Source organism: Chenopodium album, chromosome 25 (assembly GCF_948465745.1).
Source record: "Chenopodium album chromosome 25, dcCheAlbu1.1, whole genome shotgun sequence".
NCBI classification, from domain to species: Eukaryota; Viridiplantae; Streptophyta; class Magnoliopsida; order Caryophyllales; family Amaranthaceae; genus Chenopodium; species Chenopodium album.
The window spans coordinates 19,776,959-19,794,992 of NC_137858.1; the positions used below are offsets into that span (position 1 = coordinate 19,776,959).

Here is an 18,034-nt window from a genome sequence, read left to right on the forward strand (position 1 = left end):
TATTTATTATTGATTCCTTTAACTACCTCGGTGTATAAACACCTTGAGTGCATAAAGCACCCCAAACCTTCACCTCGTCTTATAAGACTTTAATAAACTCCTTCTACTCAAATCATAATTTATTCATGAAAGAGTATTAAAAATTAACCTCATGGAACCATTATCAAAATTAATTCCACTTATAGACAACCAAGAATTCACAACCTTTAATTTAATTAATCATATCATATCCAATTGATAAGAAAATCACTTAGATATCACCCACAACAGTAGTCATATATATACTTATATCTCAAACATGTCTCATACACAATATACGGAAATCACAATGTATAACCAAACAATTAAGCCCAGTCTTCTCTATACATGATACTAAGTTCTCGATACATCCCTAAATATGCATCTAAAGGCAAGGTTTCGTAACTCATAAGTACCTTGAATAAACGAATTGATATGCCACTTAACCAACTAGAAATCACGTTCTATAAAGTCCTATCCTAAACTAAACAATAAAATTTCAATCAATACCCAAACAACGAAATTTGCAGCAATACTAACTTACTTTAAAACCTTCAAAATCCAATTAAACAACACAAAACCTTCCCTTTAATTGAAATTAAATCAAAAGCTTACATATAGTTCTTTAAGTTTCCTTCATAAAAACATTAAAATACATCATATGAAATTACAGCATATTTAAGCTACTAACTAAATCTGAAAATTTAGTTTACACGCATCCTTTGCAAAATTAACAACCCATACTTGTAATAATGGAATAATAGCTTAAATATGTATGTGGAAACATCAAAACTTATTATTTGATACTTAGACAATACAAATCATATTACAAAGTCTAAATTTTAATTAAAAACTTTAAATTTGAAACTTTATTAGCAGCCCATTAACATAGTTTAATTAGAATAGCCAAAAAGTATAAGTAAAACTCTAAAAATATGATTTAGGATAGTTTAAACCCAAAAATTCATACTTTTATAATCTGAAAATTTATTTTTAATCATCAAAACAAAAGATTTAACTCTATATAAACACAAAGTAACTAGTTAAATCAATTAATCACGTTTTAAACCCTAAACCATGAAAAATTAAGGTTTTAAACCCTAAATTCTTAATCATATAAATCTAAAAATCAAACTCATATTTTAAACATCATAAAACTTATAAATTTTCAATATTTTACAATCCAAACTCATAATCAAACTACGATAACCAAAAATCATGAAATAAATCATATAAAGATTGAAGCTTTTGAATTAAAACAAGAGTTTATAAGAGAGAGAAGAAAGAAGGAAAGAGAGAGAAGGATTGGACCGGTGGTTCGGTGTCTGGGCGATGGTGGTCAGGCAGCGGCAAGGGTAGTCGTCGGAGGTGGGGTGCGTTGGTGGCTGGTGCGCAGCAAGCAAGCGTCAGATTTTTTTTTTTGTTCTCTGTGTTCGTGAAAACAGGGAGAAGAAGAGTGAAGGCTTTCCCTTTTTTTTTTTCTTACGCGAGTGAGGAAGAGTGTGAGGGTTTTGGGGTTTGTATTTGGGTTTTATTTTCCCAAAATTTATTAGGAGGAGGAATTTGTAATTTGGGCTTGAATAGGAATTAAGTGTTTGGGCTACTAAGTTAAGAGAGGCTTAGAATTTAAATTACAACTTAATAGTTTAAGTTTACTAACAATAAAATTTTATTATTTTTACATCAAAATAATTCATACTATAAAATTAAAATAAGAGTATTTGTATAAATAATAAATAAATATACTTTAATTAAATTGAAAAATATGGGGAATTACAAACACATTGTCAAAGGATTGATGTGATTGAGAGTATTCGTTTATTGGTATTTTGAATTGAATATTAGTTTTGTTATAAATAATGGCCTTATATGGTTCTAATTTGAAAGCTTTGACTCATTTGTTTCTTTACTTTATTATTTAAAGACTTAAGTTTGCTTTTTCCGCTGCAATATTCTGATAAAGCCTTAATGTTTTAAGACGTGACAATAACAAGTCAATAGTTCTCCTCTACTTTATTCAAATTAAGTGGTTTGGAAAAGGGAGAATTATTAGGGTATTACAGAAACAGTTCGATCACAACAGGTTATGGGTTGGAACGGTTCAGGTTTGTTAGATTTTTGCCCGATTTAAACGATTTCAGTTTAAAATAGGTTGGGGTGCTATCGGGTTCGGGCGTAATCAATTCAAGCTGTTCTCGGTCTAGGATTGTAACGGCTCGGCTAGATAATGGGTCAGGTTATTAACGATTTCACAACTTATGTTCGGCTTAGTTTCGGGCTAGAATAAATAGGGTAATATCGGTTTACAATTTTTAAAAACAAAGGTTTTAACGGTTCAAATCCTTCTTGGATTGGTTCTAAACAATTGGATTTAGCGGTTCGGGTTAGAAATTAAGAGCTATGTTAGCCGTAAAGCTCATATTTTCACGGGTTACAGTAAATATCGACTTTTCAATACTTGTATTTCACAAAACGGCAAAAAATAATTTCCACGGTTTACAAGCATTTGTCCTTGAGTGACTCTTTAATGGCGACTGTTTTTGGAGTTTTTTTTTTGGGGAGAAAGAAGAGTCAGAGATTCTCACACTAATTGCTCATAAATACAAGTAGCAATTGAAGTAAGCTCAATTATTTATGGTGTTGCCTCTTCTGATCGGCTTTTGCTCAATCAGTACACTTTGACATCGACAAAAATCAAACAAAATTTGGTCAGTATTCTTTTTTTGAACTTCTTATTCATTATTTATTTATAATTTTATTTGTGTTGTGAATTTTCATACCATTTATTTACAGCTTCAATAAATGCCTACTTAAAATTATGGTTGTTATCTTTTTGAAGTGAAAATTTGAGAAACTATTAGATTATTTCTGGTTATCTCTTTGATTGATCTCTGATTAAAAATAAATTTTGGCCTTATTTAGTTCATCTTATTTTTATTTATTTTAGAAAAAATAAGTTCAGATAATCATCGTTTTACGTGTAGTTTTTATTGCTAAATATCTTTAATTTCGTAATGAATTTTTTTTTAAAAATCACACATTAATAAAATATTCATTATTACGAATCTAACAAGACTCCACTTGATATATTTTTTCTGTATAGATTATCGTATATTTTAGGTCAAAGTTTGGTCAAATCTGACATTCAGATTAGGCCAGATCTGACATTCAGATTAGGTCAGATAAGCTCATATAAGCAAATGTAAGGTGAACCAAACAAGGCCTTATTCTTCCTTTTGTTATCATCCCTATTCCCCCAAATTTTTTATCCCTTGAAAAAAAAAGACCCAATTTCTTATTTCGGTTGGAACTACACACAAATACGAGTAAGGGCCTGTTCATTTCAACTTAATTTCAATTCAGTTCAACTCAGCTCCAATCAGTTCAATTCAATTCAGCTCCAATCACTTCAGTTCAGCTCTTAATTTCCCTCTCTCACAAAATATTCATTTAAGCTCATTTCAATTCACTTCAGCTCCAATAAGTTCAGTACAACTCAATTCAGTAAATATGAACAGGCCCTAACATGTCTTGCTCACATCCTGAAATGGACATAGAAGTTGGATGTGATACTTTATACAACTTTCGTCCTAGAATGATTAACGCAAGCAAACGTTGCACACAAGCCAATGCATTAATTTGACATTACATATATATAATTGATTATTAGCAAAAAATACATTATTAAAAAGTTGATATTATAAAACTTTTACATTTGGCTAGCCACACTGTGGTACATTTGGCTAGCCACACCGTGTGGTCAACCGCGCTGAAACTTATATTATTATCTATATAATTAAATACTATGGTAAGTAAATGTATGTGAAAAATGTGGGACGGGGGGATTATTGAACTGTAAATTAAGGTGGATTAGATTATTATTAATAATATAGACTAGAGGAAGTAGTAATGCAGTGTTGTTATGTATTTGTTGTTACATATGACAAATTTGTAAATATTATAAATTTGAACATTGATACCACTGATTTCGATATGTACACTTGAGTCATGAAATAGTACTGTAAATGATTATAATGGTACGAAAGATTGTTACAATGTTATATACTTTTAAAGCTAATATATATACCTTAGGTTGTGTAATAGAATCATGGATGGTTATAATGGCACTAAGTTGACTACAGCTGTACACTAAAATTTAAAGTTAAAAATGACAAAATGTGGTTCCACCACCTTTTATTATTATACTAAATTACCATTATATTCTTGTTATGTACCAACAATAACATAGAGACTGCATGTGGAAAATGAGCGAAAAAGTGGTTAGACTAGGGATAAGGTGCATTTTTTATCATAAACCCAAAAGCAAATATATTGAAACTATTAGTGATCCCTTATAAGGACCTGTTCACATTCACTTAATTTCATTTCAGTTCCGCTCAGCTCTAATCAGTTCAATTCAGCTCCTAATTTCCCTCTCTCATAAAATATTCATTTCAGCTCAGTCAATTCAGCTCCAATCAGTTCAGTTCAACTCTAATCAGTTCAGCTTAGTTCAATAAATGTGAACAGGCCCTAAGTGTATCTGGACTAGAGGAAGTAAATAATACTTGAATATCAAAATTAATTACTAAAATAAATAAGGAAAATTTGTTAAAATAAGCCAATATTTGCACGGTTACATTTGAAAAATATGGAGGGATATATGTAATTGAAAATTTTAATACAATAACCAACAATCAAAGCCTTAATCCCAATGATGGGGTCGGCTACATGGACAAAAGTTTTATCTTTTATATTTGCCAACTATGATCATATGTTTCCTTTCCCTTCTCTAATCTTATATGTTCTTGTATATCTAACTTCTTCATGTCCCTCTTAACTCTTTCCATCCAAGTCATTTTTTGCCTTCCTCAACATTATCTTTCCTTTCACTTTCTTTACTAGTGCATCTTCAAATATGCACTTGACATGCCAAAACTAACGCAATACAATCGGTTCTCCCATATCATCAATGGTGATGTGAAGTTCCTTGTCCGGTTTGGTCAAATGGAAAACATGTCCAAAGGGGCAAAGGGAACTTAACTTTCATGGAATAAAATTTCTATGATGAAACACCATTGACAATTAGTTTTTCTTTGTCTGGTTTCTTAGGAGATAAGCTCAAGAGAAGAGATAATGGAGGTTGATGAGAGAAGAAGGGTGAGGGAAGATGGAGAGGAACATGAGAATATAGGGTAAAAATGCGGAGAAGGTTGTTTATTTATCTGTGAGTTCACCCTTTACAAACAAAACAAAGGAAAATGGAAAAATTACTTATCCTAAAGGCTTTTTTCCTCCTAGGCTCCAGCTCTTGAGTCATATTCATCGGTGGAATTCCTTTTTAGTTGTCAATATTTCTTATTGAAAAGTGTGTGAGGTGTTATTGTTGAAACATACCAGCAGGTTTTTCTCCTCAAGGATATTAAGAGTTTCATCAATCAATCAAACAATCAATAAAAGCCTTAATCCCATTAGTGGGGTTGGCTACATGAACCAAAAGTGATTATTATGTGCAGTTATCGACAAAAATCTTCCTCCTCCATTCCATACGAGCTTAATTACTTTCTATAACATAGTTCTTTAATGTATATAGTCTTTTTATCTATACTTTTTCCATCATTGCAAATAAAACAAATTAATACTTTTAAGTTTCAAGAAGAATTATCAATTATTGATTTATGTTTTGCATTTCTCTATTTCCTTATTGTATGAAAATAGGGTTTAAGAAGTGCTGCCCATGTTTGCATTTCCATTTCTTATGCCCTAATCTAGTAGATTTTTATGATAGAGTTATCAGAAAAAGAATGTTGGAAAGCTTACTAATATTGATGAGTATACAAGAGTAGATATAGTATATGAATGGCGTATTGAAGATTAACAAACTATGACTAGGTACAAAATATGACAAGAGACATTAGCTAAAAGTTAGGGATATAGTTTGGCTATCAACCTAAAGATAATGATTCAATAGATTACACAAATAGTAATGCCATGCTTGGTATGGGGTTAATAAATTAAGGTATTAATAAAAGTCAAACTAGGAAAAACATAAGTGATTGGAGGTGTTGTGGGGAGATAAGGGGTTTATGCGTATTGAAGATTAACAAACTATGACTAGGTACAAAATATGACAAGAGACATTAGCTAAAAGTTAGGGATATAGTTTGGCTATCAACCTAAAGATAATGATTCAATAGATTACACAAATAGTAATGCCATGCTTGGTATGGGGTTAATAAATTAAGGTATTTATAAATGAGATAAGGGGTTTATAAATGAAATAAGATAGTTGTGACATGAGGAAAAGAGAGAGGTGGAGGAATCATTACCCTCACTCCACCTAGTGTGACTATTAACCCCAAATTGAGGGTAATTGTTCCCCTTTCTTCATCTATCACCACACTGCCACTGCATAAAACTCCTTACAATCACACCATCAGTATATTGTCCTCCCTTATATTTATTTTCATTTTGTTTAGTATTACTTTTCTTACCCCAGTAATACATTACTCTCAATCTAAGTATGCCCTAAATAGTAGATAATAATGATAATGGTGATTTAGTCATCATTATCCTTTACACTTTATTGGTGAGGAAAATATACAGATCATGATTAATGTTGCATGAAATTTGAAGTCCAATTTATTGGAGCCTTATTGGCAATATTTGTCATCCAACTTAACGAGTTTTCTCATGGCCTTTCAAACTAAACATTGGCTTTTATGATATGATGTTTCATATTGCTGTACTTAGTAGTTCTTTGTGACTCACGTTAAGGATTTTTGATATTGACATATGTTTATCAGTTTGTTTGCAGCTCAAAAACATTCTGGCCTTGTGTGGTTATTGGGATCAAATCAAAAGAAAAGAAAAAAAGATAGGGATGGTGGCACTTCTGTTTGATAAGAAAGCACCTTTCTTTGCATTTTCTTGCTTGAAGACCCTGTTTCTGGTGATTAATCTTTGTATCTTTAATGGACTGACATGTGCAACTTCAACACCCTTGAGGTTTAATAGAAAGGGTGCTTTTAAGATTTTGCAAGTCGCAGACATGCATTATGCTGATGGCAAGATCACGCCATGCTTGGATGTGTTGCCTAATCAAGTTAAAGGATGCTCTGATCTCAACACTACTGCTTTTATCCAGCGAATGATAAAAGCTGAGAAGCCTGATCTCATTGTCTTCACAGGTACCTCATCTTGCTTATCCTGCCATCTTCTCTTTATATGGTTTTTTTATTTTTTATTTTTATTTTTTTATTTTTTACTAAAGAAAAGAGTGTTTCAGAAAATTCTTTCCATCATAAAATCTATGTTTTAGATATCTATTATTGTGCATGTGTCACTCTTATGAGATCTTTTAATTTGATCTCTCTCTCTCTCACTTTTAATTAAAGACTTATTGACTAATAAATCACTAGAACTAATAATTTGGGAACCAGCTGCACATTATTGTTGACAAATATAATGAATCTATAACTTTTTAAAAATTTTGTAATGCAGTTCTTTCCTCAAATTCTTTCAAAGGTGTATAATTTACATCTTTCACATAGGTTTTAGTTAGAAGGGGAGAGAGGAGGCGAAATTGTGCAACGGAATAAGCGTGAAAGAGATAATGTAAGTCAAAGGATTGTATTTGGATTAGCTTGAAAGCTTGTAATCGATAAACATGGCTTTAGGCCATGACTCTCCAAGGGTCTTTTACAATGATTTCTGAATAGTTCTCTCTCCTTAGGCTATTCTATTTAACCTACTTGAATTACAAGCATTTGGCCTATTGCCTTGATTGTTAGTCATTACTACAATTTGTCTTCTAGCTAAGCAATTAATAAAAGGTACTCTGCCGAATCCTTCAAACCGTTGCTGCTGCTCATGGTAGTGGGTGTGCTGCTTGTTGTGTTGTATGTTGCTGCTGTCTCTGTCCTTTCCTCCTGCTGTAAGTCAGAATGTCTGGTGGAGGAGGTGAATGTATTGCAAAACTCCCCCCCCCACCCCAAAGCGCCACCTTGTCCTCAAGGTGGAATGTTGGAAACCTTGATTTCATAGCCTCGGCATCCTCCCAAGTCGCTTCAAAATCAGGCAATTCATGCCACTTAATCAACACTTCCACCCCTTCTCCGCGCCCTAGCTTCGGCCTGCTGTCCAACAAAGCCTCTGGCTCCACGATCAACTCCAATTCAGGTGTAATTTGCTCTGGAATTGTCAATGAAGTCGTGATATTTCCCACAGCTTGTTTCAATTGTGAAACATGAAACACTGGATGCAATTTGCATGACTCGGGCAAGAGTAATTTGTAGGCCACCTTACCCACTCTCTGAATGACCTCAAATGGACCGTGGTAGCGTGCTGCCAGCTTCTCATAGGACCTCCTCGCCAATGAACGCTGCCTATAGGGCTGTAATTTCAAGAACACGCTATCCCCCACCTTAAATTCCGCCTCTCTCCTATGTGCATCAGCGTTCTCCTTCATAATTTGCTGCGCGCGAGTCAAGTGCATCTTCAATTCATCCAACATCACATCTCTTTCCTCTAGGACTTCCTCAACCGCGTCCACAGTGGTTTGTCCCAACCCAATGCGCAATAATTTAGGTGGATCCCTCCCATATACGACCTTGAACGGAGACATGTGAGTGGACGAATGAGGGGAGGTGTTGTATGAATTTTCCGCCCAAGCTAGCCACTTGGCCCAAGTTTTAGGTTGATCACCGGCAAAGCAACGAAGGTAAGTTTCGAGCTGCTTGTTCACGTGAGGGTGGTATGAGATGCTCCTTTTGAGTGCGGTTCCTTGAAGCCTAAAGAGCTCTCCATAAACTGTTAACAAAAATGCGATCCCTATTAGTCACTATGCTCTCCAGCACCCCGTGTAATCGAACAACCTCCCTCATAAAAACTTCCGCTACTCCAGCTGCCGTGAAGGGGTGTTTGAGCCCCAAGAAATGAGCATATTTCGAAAGCCGATCAACCACCACCAAGATCGTATCTACTCCCTTAGATTTTGGGAGTCCCTCGATGAAATCCATCATTATGTCGTCCCACACTTTCTTCGGAATGGGAAGTGGCTGTAACAACCCCGCCGGAGATCTTTGGGAGAGTTTGTTTCTCAGACAAATCACACACCTCCTCACATACTCCGCCACCTCCTTCCTCATACCCACCAGCACCAATCGTTGGCTATGCGCAAATACGTCTTTGTTTCACCCTCGTGGCCCCCCTCCGGCGAGTCATGGTAAGCACTTATGAGAACCGACCTCAGGCTAGAAGTAGCCGGCCACCCTGCCCTTGTATAAGAGGTGGTTTTCCTCCACGGTATAGCCCTTAATCGATTCCCCTGTTGCAATTGACCTCTTCAATTTTTGTATAAATTCATCCCTCTCACTCTCCTACTCCAGAACTGACCAATCCACCCCTTGCGTGGCAACCAAGGCCCCCAATTCAGCCCCCTTCTCTTCACTACCCCGTCGTGACAGCGCGTCAGCCACGCGATTTGCCAAGCCCGGTTTGTATTGCAAGTCGAAATCGAACCCAATTAATTGTGACCGATTTCTGATACTCGGATCCGACCTCACGCTGTTGCATTATGAACCTTAGGCTTTGCTGGTCGCTGCGAACAATGAATCGTCGACCTAGCAAATAGTGTCGCCATTTTGAACGGCTAAACAGACAGCCATTAACTCCTTCTCATACACCGACTTGCTCCGGCCAATTGGGTCGAGGACCTTGCTGAAAAAGGCCACGGGCCGCATCTCTTGCATCAGCACCGCACCCAACCCGAATCCTGATGCGTCGGATTCCACCACGAAAATCTTGTGAAAGTCTGGCATCACCTGGTGCCGATGTCATGGCGGTCTTCAATTTGAGGAAAGCTTGTTCAGCCAAAGTGGACCACCCGAAATTATCTTTTCTCAATTGATCTATCAATGGGTGGGCTATGTGTGCATAATGTTTAATAAACTTCCTATAGTAGCCCGTTAGGCCCGGAAACCCCCTTAGATCTCTTAAGCATTTTGAGGTGGGCCAATTCACCATGGCTTGTATCTTCTCTTGATCTACATCAACCCCATCTTAGAAATCATGTGGCCCAAGTAAGCTACTTCACCTTTTCCAAACTCACACTTCTTAAAATTTGCAAACAACACATGAGACTTGAGTGTGGCCAAAACTACTCGTAGATGATCAATATGCTCTTCCTTGCTTGCATTATATATGAGGATATCGTCAAAGAAGACGAGAACAAATTTCCTCAAGTATGGTCGAAAGACCTCATTCACTAGTGATTGAAAGGTTGCCGGTGCGTTGGTCAAACCGAAGGGCATCACTAAAAATTCATAGTGACCCTCATGAGTGCGAAAAGTCGTTTTATGGGTGTCCTCCGGTCGCACCAAAATTTTATGGTATCCGGCTTTCAAGTCAAGCTTACTAAAAACTTGTGCACCGTGCAATTCATCTAGTAGCTCATCGATCACGGGTATGGGATATTTATCAGGCACGGTTTTTTTGTTGAGGGCCCGATAATCGACGCAAAAACGCCATGATCCATCCTTTTTCTTCACCAATAGCACGGGGCTTGAAAAGGGGCTCGAGGAGGGTCGGATGATCCCGGCTTCTAGCATCTCTTTTATGAGCCTCTCAATTTCGTCTTTTTGAAATTGAGGATATTGGTAAGGTCGTACACTCACCGGATTCCTCCCATCTCTGAGTATGATGGAATGCTCGTGCCCACGGATTGGCGGCAGCCCTTGCGGCTCTTCAAAGACCCCACAAAATTCCTTCAACACTCCTTGAACAAAATTAGGGACTTCACTACCTCCTTTCACCTTGTCCTCTTCTACTCGGTTCAACTCCACTAATAGACCTCCCCCTTGCTTCCATAGAGTCTTCATCATAGCTTTGAGTGTCACCCCCGTGCGTGAAAGTGACGGGTCACCTTGATCGTCACTATACTGCTGTTTATCTTGAAACTCATCACTTGGAGCTTCCAATTTGTGATTACCGACCCCAACTTCTCTAGCCATTGTACCCCTAAAATCACATCGGTGTTGCCCAATGGTAGGGGTAAGAATTCTTCTTCTATCTCCAACTCCTCATTCATCTTTAAAAGCACCCCCTTACAATGGCCGCGGCCCTTAATGGCTTCTCCATTTCCCAATGTTACCCCGAAGGAATTATTAACCTCAATCGGCAACTCTAGCTTCTCTACGGTCGTGGTCGATATAAAATTGTGGGTGGCTCCCGGGTCAATCATCACCACAACTGGTTACCCTTGACTTGTTCCGGTGAATTTCATGGTTTTCGGATTGGTAAGACCAACAATGGAGCACATGGACACGTTGGTGGGTACCTCCTCCTCCTCTTCGCTCGGGTTCTCCATGGTTTGTAGCTCCCCCTCCTCGTCACATTCCTCCTCCTCCACCAGTAGGACACTAAGCCCCTTGGCGGCACACATATGAGTGGGCCCCGTCCACCTCCCATCACACCTAAAACAGAGACCCTTCTCCTTCTTTTCCTGTATCTCTCTTTCAGTGAGTCTTCGCACCATTCCACTGAATCTTGAAGCACTCGAGTTAGAACGTGTAGGATAAGGCTGAGTTGGGTTATTAACTGAAAAAAAGGGTTTGGGTTTGTGTTTGGTATGTGTTTGGGTTGGCTGATGGGTTGTTTCGAATTGGGCTGGAGTTGTAAGGCTTAGGTGATTGTGTTTGGCTGGCCCACTCCCAAATAAGGTGGAAGCGGGGCTCCGGTTAAAGTAGGAATAGGGTCCGGGTTTTGAAAATGCCCCACCCATTTTCTTGGTGGTGCTGACCCGATTTCTTTCCTCGACCCGTATTGCAAGATCCATGGCATCTTCTAATGTGAGGGGATTCAACATCCGAATCTCGGCCCGAATATCGTCTTTCAACCCGTTGATAAATTGACCTTTCATCAGATTTTCAAGGACGTCAGCTAGTGGCGACGCCTTTTCAATAAATATCCGCCGATACTCCACCACCGTGGTGGTCTGTTCCACGGCCAGCCACTGTTCGTGCAAACTACCCGAGTTCACAGGTCGAAACTGGTTCAAAAGATTCTGCCCTTGAGGTCCTCCCAACCAACCACCGGACGACGAGGGCTCTCCCAATGATACCACCTCAAGGCGTCTCCATCCATGGCCACAACGGCGGCCTGTAATTTCTCCATCTCCGTCAGTTTGTAAAACTGAAAGTCTGCTTGCTCCTTAGGATCCACCCATCCGGGTCGGAGCCGTCGAATATGGGCATATCCAACTTGCGAAATTTCCAATTTTTGTTTCCTCCTTGCTGGTCATGGTTGAAGTTTCGACACCCTCCACTGGAACCGGCACCCTCCAGTTGCCGAATTTGATGCCGCCTTGACCCAGAGGGTGGTTCACTTCTCCCATGCCGTTCGCCTGGTTGTGCAGCGCCGCCATCATCGCCCTCATCTCCTCAAAGAACTTGTCTTGATTCCTCGTCAACGTGTTCTGAATGGAGTTTTCTCCATCACCAACCTTTTCGAGAATTTCTTCTACTCGTTCCTCCAGCGCGGCCACCCTCTCCGGAGTCACGGTAAGCGGCGTCGGTGGCATGTCTGCTCTGATACCAATTGCAACGGAATAAGCGTGAAAGAGATAAATGTAAGTCGAAGGATTGTATTTGGATTAGCTTGAAAGCTTGTAATCGATAAACATGGCTTTAGGCCATGACTCTCCAAGGGTCTTTTACAATGATTTCTGAATAGTTCTCTCTCTCCTTAGGCTATTCTATTTATACTACTTGAATTACAAGCATTTGGCCTATTGCCTTGATTGTTAGTCATTACTACAATTTGTCTTCTAGCTAAGCAATTAATAAAAGGTACTCTGCCGAATCCTTCAAACCGTTGCTGCTGCTCATGGTAGTGGGTGTGCTGCTTGTTGTGTTGTATGTTGCTGCTGTCTCTGTCCTTTCCTCCTGCTGTAAGTCAGAATGTGTGGTGGTGGAGGTGAGTGTATTGCAATACTCCCCCCCCCCCCCCCAAAAAAGCGCCACCTTGTCCTCAAGGTGGAATGTTGGAAACCTTGATTTCATAGCCTCGGCATCCTCCCAAGTCGCTTCAAAACCAGGCAATTCATGCCACTTAATCAACACTTCCACCCCTTCTCTGCGCCCTAGTTTCGGCCTGCTGTCCAACACGGGGGGTGGGATATCTGATATCCATGTTAAATTGTATTCTCAATGTTCAACAATGCTTGAATGAGGCTCTTACTTACAACATGGATTTTTTTTCTTTATTTATTATTAGATCAGCATGAAGTTTGGTTGCTTCACCCAGTTCTATGCTTAGCTTGGAGTATTCCTATGTTTTGGACATGGACACAAGGCCTATAAATGGTGTCATAGGAACAATGTAACATGTAATTAACTAGTGTGCTTCACATTATCAATACTTATCATGTTTCGACATTGTAACATGTATTGATTGTAGCATGTATTGATCATCAACACGAATGATCAGTACATCAATACATGCTCAAATGCTTTCAGTCGTTTTGACATTTTCATAATGAACAAGTTTGAGTATTTATCATGTTAAGCAATGTATATGCAATAAGAGTTTATATTAAAGAAGGATTGTGCAACATTTATGGAGTAATTGTGCTAATAAGTATATTACATGATTTATGTCATTTGAATTTGTGTAGTAAGGAAAACTCTTCAGGTTTGAGGAATAATAAACATAAAGTTAAGAATAAGTGTTAAAAGGGTTGTTGCATGCCCGTGTTTGTATAGAATAATCTGCCCAATAGTACCTTTGAGCTAGACGCCTAGACATAGATAAATGAGCGTCCATGCAAAAACAAGGCAGCGCGTCTATGCAAAGTGTTAAGTGATTCTGGAAGCTTCACTGCCCCTCCATGCATCCCTTATCATGGCTTGATTTGGTTTAGTACTGCCTGGTTCTATGCATGATGTATTATCTTAATTATCTATTATTATAACTTAATTATGAACTTGTTAGTTATAAGAAGTTATAACTAAAGAATTGTTAATGTGGTTTGGCATTAAAAGATATGCCCCTAAGGATGTTTCATTTCTCTTTAAATCAGAACACTTCATGTGTGAAGATCAGAAAAATTATGTCATTTCGTGCTTATCTAAGTTATTCTCTAGAATTCTTTTAAGAGAATTTTCACAAACCATTATTAGACTAGCCTTGTAAGAACAACCAAGTCTAGTAGTTCTTTTTTGCATGTCAATTGTGTCACCATGTAACCCCATTAAACAAGTGGGCTTGGTAAATATTGAAGACATCGTGTTAGATTCAGGCACAATCAAAACTTGCAAATTCAGGCAATGAAATGATTAAAAAATCGTGCTTTAAGATATAAAATATGAAGATAATTTGTCTGTTGCGACAGGTGACAACATATATGGTTCAGATGCTACTGATCCAGCAAAATCAATGGATGCTGCATTTGCTCCTGCAGTACTGTCCAACATCCCCTGGGCTGCTGTTCTTGGAAATCATGATCAGGAATCCACTCTTTCAAGGGAGGGAGTCATGAAATACATAGTCAACATGAAAAGCACCTTAGCTCTGTTGAATCCGCATGATGCTGGGAAAATTGATGGATTTGGAAACTATAACCTTGAGGTGGCTGGTGTCAATGGTTCACCTTTCCAGAATAAGTCAGTTCTTAATCTTTACTTCCTTGACAGTGGAGACTACTCAACAGTTCCTTCAATTTCTGTATACGGCTGGATTAAGACCTCTCAACAGTCTTGGTTTCTTCGTACTTCGAGGAGATTGAAGGTACTATTATATTAATCGCTTAAAATAATTTTAAAAACAGACACGATTTCCTTGTGTTTTGAATTTGACTTTTCATATAATCGTGTTAAAACATTTTCTCTGGCATGCTTGACTCAAAAATTTATGAAATACTAATCCAACTTCAATCATTGAAATTTTCATTGTAGAAAGCATACATGAACCACCCAGAACCCCAAAAGGACTCTGCTCCTGGACTTGTGTATTTCCACATTCCGTTGCCTGAATATGCAAGTTTCGACACATCAAACTTTACAGGTGTTAAGCAGGAGGGCATTTCTTCACCGAGCATAAACTCAGGTTTTTTTACAGCCATGCTTGAAGCAGGTAATATCAGAGCAGTTTTTACTGGTCATGATCACAAAAATGATTTCTGTGGTAAGCTGATGGATATAAATCTTTGCTATGCGGGTGGTTTTGGATACCATGCCTATGGGAAGGCTGGTTGGGCTAGGAGGGCAAGAGTGGTGAAGATAAATTTGAAGAAGATTGGTAAAGGAGGCTGGGGAGCAGTCAAGTCTATAAAAACATGGAAACGTCTTGATGATTCAAACCTCACTACTATTGACAATCAGGTCCTTTGGAGCAAGAGCTCAATTGGTAAGTTTTTTATTTTTTGTTTTTAAGGCTCGAGTTATTTGTATGAAATATGATAGGTGTCGTTGATTTATAATGCCATAATTTCTATCGTCTAAAATTAATTGAAATTAGAAGTTATTAGCAAAAATTTATAGTTGGGTTATCGGAGAGTTGGTTTCATTTCTCTGTCGTGAATTGTAACTTTGTAAGTAATAATATTTAACATGCGTACACAAATAAATGGTCAATTTCTCTTCATGTTCATCACTTCTTGTCTGAGTTAAATTCTACAGCGTATGTTATAAAGGTATGTGTTTTTGCTTAAAGATATGTTATGCCTTCCAGTTATATAGTCTTCTGCACACTATGTTACTTGAAGAGGATCTGTTTTATAGGCTCATACCAATATGTTATATGTCCTTGAGATCTAAGATGTCATGCACACATTACTTGCTGTAGCATTTCCCCTTTTATTTATCGAATTGTTTGCATTCCCAATTTATATTGCCATTCTCCACACGCCCTGTGACTTAGTTCTTCCATAACGTATTCATCCTCATTAACTTTGACAACCTTTACCATTTTAATCAATGCAAACCACCAACTAACAGCCAGCCATTGCCCATATCCGCAACCTGCTGCCCCCACAACCACATTTCACCTCCACTGTACCAGCTGCTATTCATTCCAAACTTGTTACTTATTACTTACGCAAGGACAAAAATTGTGACGGTTTCATGGATCAATAGCCTTGCTGTTAAGCCATGAAATTATACATCTGATATGACTGTATTTGCTATTAGTCATTTCCTCCTCAGCTCATTTTGTAATCTGTACACTATCATGTTTTGGATAAGTAGAAAATGGGTCAATGTTAATTATTTTGCGTATGAAATTTAATGGTGAATGGATGTTCAATTCGTGGTTTTGCACTAATCACCAAACTTGATTTTTTGATTCATTTGTTTTGTATTGTTCAGGATAACCGCCTATATATGTGAATGTGGTGAGTGATGCAAATGAATTAAGAAAAATTTTCTTTTGTTTTAGAGATGCATCCATTATATGCACTTGATTTTGACAGGCATTAAAAATAAGATTTTACACAAACCTATTGCCATTCCCTTAATCTGTTATATATCCCAAAGAACCAAGAAGCACTTAATTTGCTTGTTAAACTATACAAAGTACTAAATTTGCATGGTCTGATTTCGCTGTCTTGCTGCACATACAGGAGCCCGTAGGAAGAAGCATACTGATGGTGCCTAGGCTCTGAAAGTGCATGGCTCACAAAATCTGTCTGTATATGCAGATAATGGCCTTGTAAGTGATCAAATGGATATAGATACAGGTTTACAGTGAACTGTGTAAAACCTCGTCTACATAAAGTCATAGAATATAAAATTCTCTACTAGATATGTGATGAAGGTCTTATTAAGCATGCATTTGGGGCCTTCAATTTAAAAGCCTGCAAATTTTTGTTACATCTTTAAGAACCTCATTTGCTACAAGATAGAATAAAATTCAGTTGAGTTGGCGTCTTAAGTCTATATAAAAAGAGTATGTTGGAAGAAATAGAGGATATTGAAGGCTGTATAAATTGTGCACCTCTCCCTATATGTAAGCTAATTGTGATTTGTGATTGTCATTATATAGTTGAGAGAAGTGTTACATGAACAACACGTTACCCATTTGAAGCACTGACTACTCGTTTAATAACCGGTAATATATGGTGGTAATAAGAATCAATTTTAAGTGTAAATAATGAATGACATTAACATTGTAATCCCCATAGTGTTGTAATTTCATCCTCAAGTATGTGCTTTATTCATGTTTATCATTACGATCCACTTCCACTTGGAAGCAGGTATTAGGTGGGAATAATATTGTGTAAAGAAAGGAGGATTTCCCACAATAATGTAAAAAAGAAATCAAATTCCCTTTATACGTCGTTTTGAAAATAAATTTTCCAAATACCGCCCACGTAGGATTGGTGTGGGGTTTTAATTTGGTTCACCATAAATCGCTAATAACAACAACGGTTTTTGTTTTAGAACTGCTCTTCGCATTAGCGGTTTCAAAAAGAGACCCCCTTTTATTAGTAACAGATCGCTTTCCCTCCTTAAATGCATTGAACACTTTACTGCAAAAAGAGACCAAATTTTGAAATAACAGGTTTATATTCCTTTTGAGAAAAAACAAACACGGGTGTAGGTATCCTTTTCATAATATTAAGAACAAAGAGACCTGCTTTCTATAACAACGAGTCTCTTTGTAATTTTTTCTTTTTAAAAAAAACCACTAATGATACCATTTTTGGGGTTTTATTTCAAAACTACAAACCAAAAACAAGAAATAAGAAAAAGGTGTTTTCACTTTTTTGTTGTAAGTTTTCAAAATTATTATGATTTTAATAAGTTTGAATAATTTTTTATTCATTATGTGACATATATTATATACTTTTAATAAACAAAAAATCAAAAAACAGAAAACCGCAACAATGCCAAACGAGCCCGTCATTAGCGGTTCTAAGTTGACCAAGCACCGATCCTACTTGGACGAATGAACGGTACCTTGGGAATTTATTTTAAAACAATGTATAATGAAAATTAATTTTTGATTCAACTATATT

At 37.3% G+C, this 18,034-nt stretch overlaps 1 protein-coding gene across 3 annotated transcripts; it reads left to right on the top strand.

Annotated features, from left to right (window-relative positions):
- The first annotated feature begins 2,503 nt into the window (after positions 1-2,503).
- On the top strand, positions 2,504-17,053 carry LOC145614385 (putative inactive purple acid phosphatase 29). Of its 3 annotated transcripts, XM_081669437.1 has the most exons (6): positions 2,504-2,726; positions 6,825-7,208; positions 14,411-14,805; positions 14,973-15,423; positions 16,383-16,408; positions 16,637-17,053. In XM_081669437.1, exons 2-5 carry the CDS (start codon positions 6,902-6,904, stop codon positions 16,385-16,387), a joined length of 1,158 nt encoding a protein of 385 aa, XP_081525563.1. In that variant the 5' UTR covers positions 2,504-2,726; positions 6,825-6,901; the 3' UTR covers positions 16,388-16,408; positions 16,637-17,053. The 3 variants fall into 3 exon arrangements, with proteins under 3 accessions (XP_081525563.1, XP_081525562.1, XP_081525561.1); XM_081669436.1 differs by lacking the exon at positions 16,383-16,408 and having other exon boundaries at positions 2,505-2,726; positions 6,836-7,208; XM_081669435.1 differs by lacking the exon at positions 16,383-16,408 and having other exon boundaries at positions 2,506-2,726.
- Positions 17,054-18,034: the final 981 nt, after the last annotated feature.